This window comes from Penaeus monodon, chromosome 22, assembly GCF_015228065.2.
Source record: "Penaeus monodon isolate SGIC_2016 chromosome 22, NSTDA_Pmon_1, whole genome shotgun sequence".
Taxonomy (NCBI): Eukaryota; Metazoa; Arthropoda; class Malacostraca; order Decapoda; family Penaeidae; genus Penaeus; species Penaeus monodon.
The window spans coordinates 16,240,863-16,241,253 of record NC_051407.1 but is presented as its reverse complement, the minus strand read 5'-3'; the positions used below and the strand labels follow the sequence as shown (position 1 = coordinate 16,241,253).

The 391-nt window shown below is 64.7% G+C and overlaps 1 protein-coding gene across 1 annotated transcript in view; it reads left to right on the top strand.

The window, feature by feature from the left end:
• Positions 1–391, top strand: part of LOC119587343 — a gene marked incomplete in the record, with an annotated part of 21,840 nt that overhangs the window by 284 nt on the left and 21,165 nt on the right. The window contains 1 exon segment of the mRNA XM_037936090.1: positions 1–391. Coding sequence (XP_037792018.1) covers positions 1–391 — 391 coding nt within the window.

Here is a 391-nt window from a genome sequence, read left to right as displayed (position 1 = left end):
CCTCTCCTCGTGCTGTGGGCGTGGCAGTGGTGAGCATACATTTTCCACGGCGAGCACATCCCTCAGCTGTGTTCCTATGGCCATTCCTTATCCGGCCATGGCCGGGAGGTGCATCGGGCTCCCCGTGTTCGGGAAGGTGGAGGTGCAGAGCCAGGTGTCGTCTTTCGTGACCCAAAGCAGCGGCGCCATCAGGGACTCGTACATCGCCCCCAAGGCCCAGGGCGCCGACGACAGCAAGGCGAAAGAGGCCGCTTCCAAGGATGGCAGGATCCTCTCCCGGCCGCCTCGCGTCCCGCTGGCTCTCACGCAGAACGTGTCAGCCCACACCTCGAGAAAATCAGTGGACTCAGGAGCCCCCTTCCGCGTCGGGCACCGCGTCGACGTTCCCCCT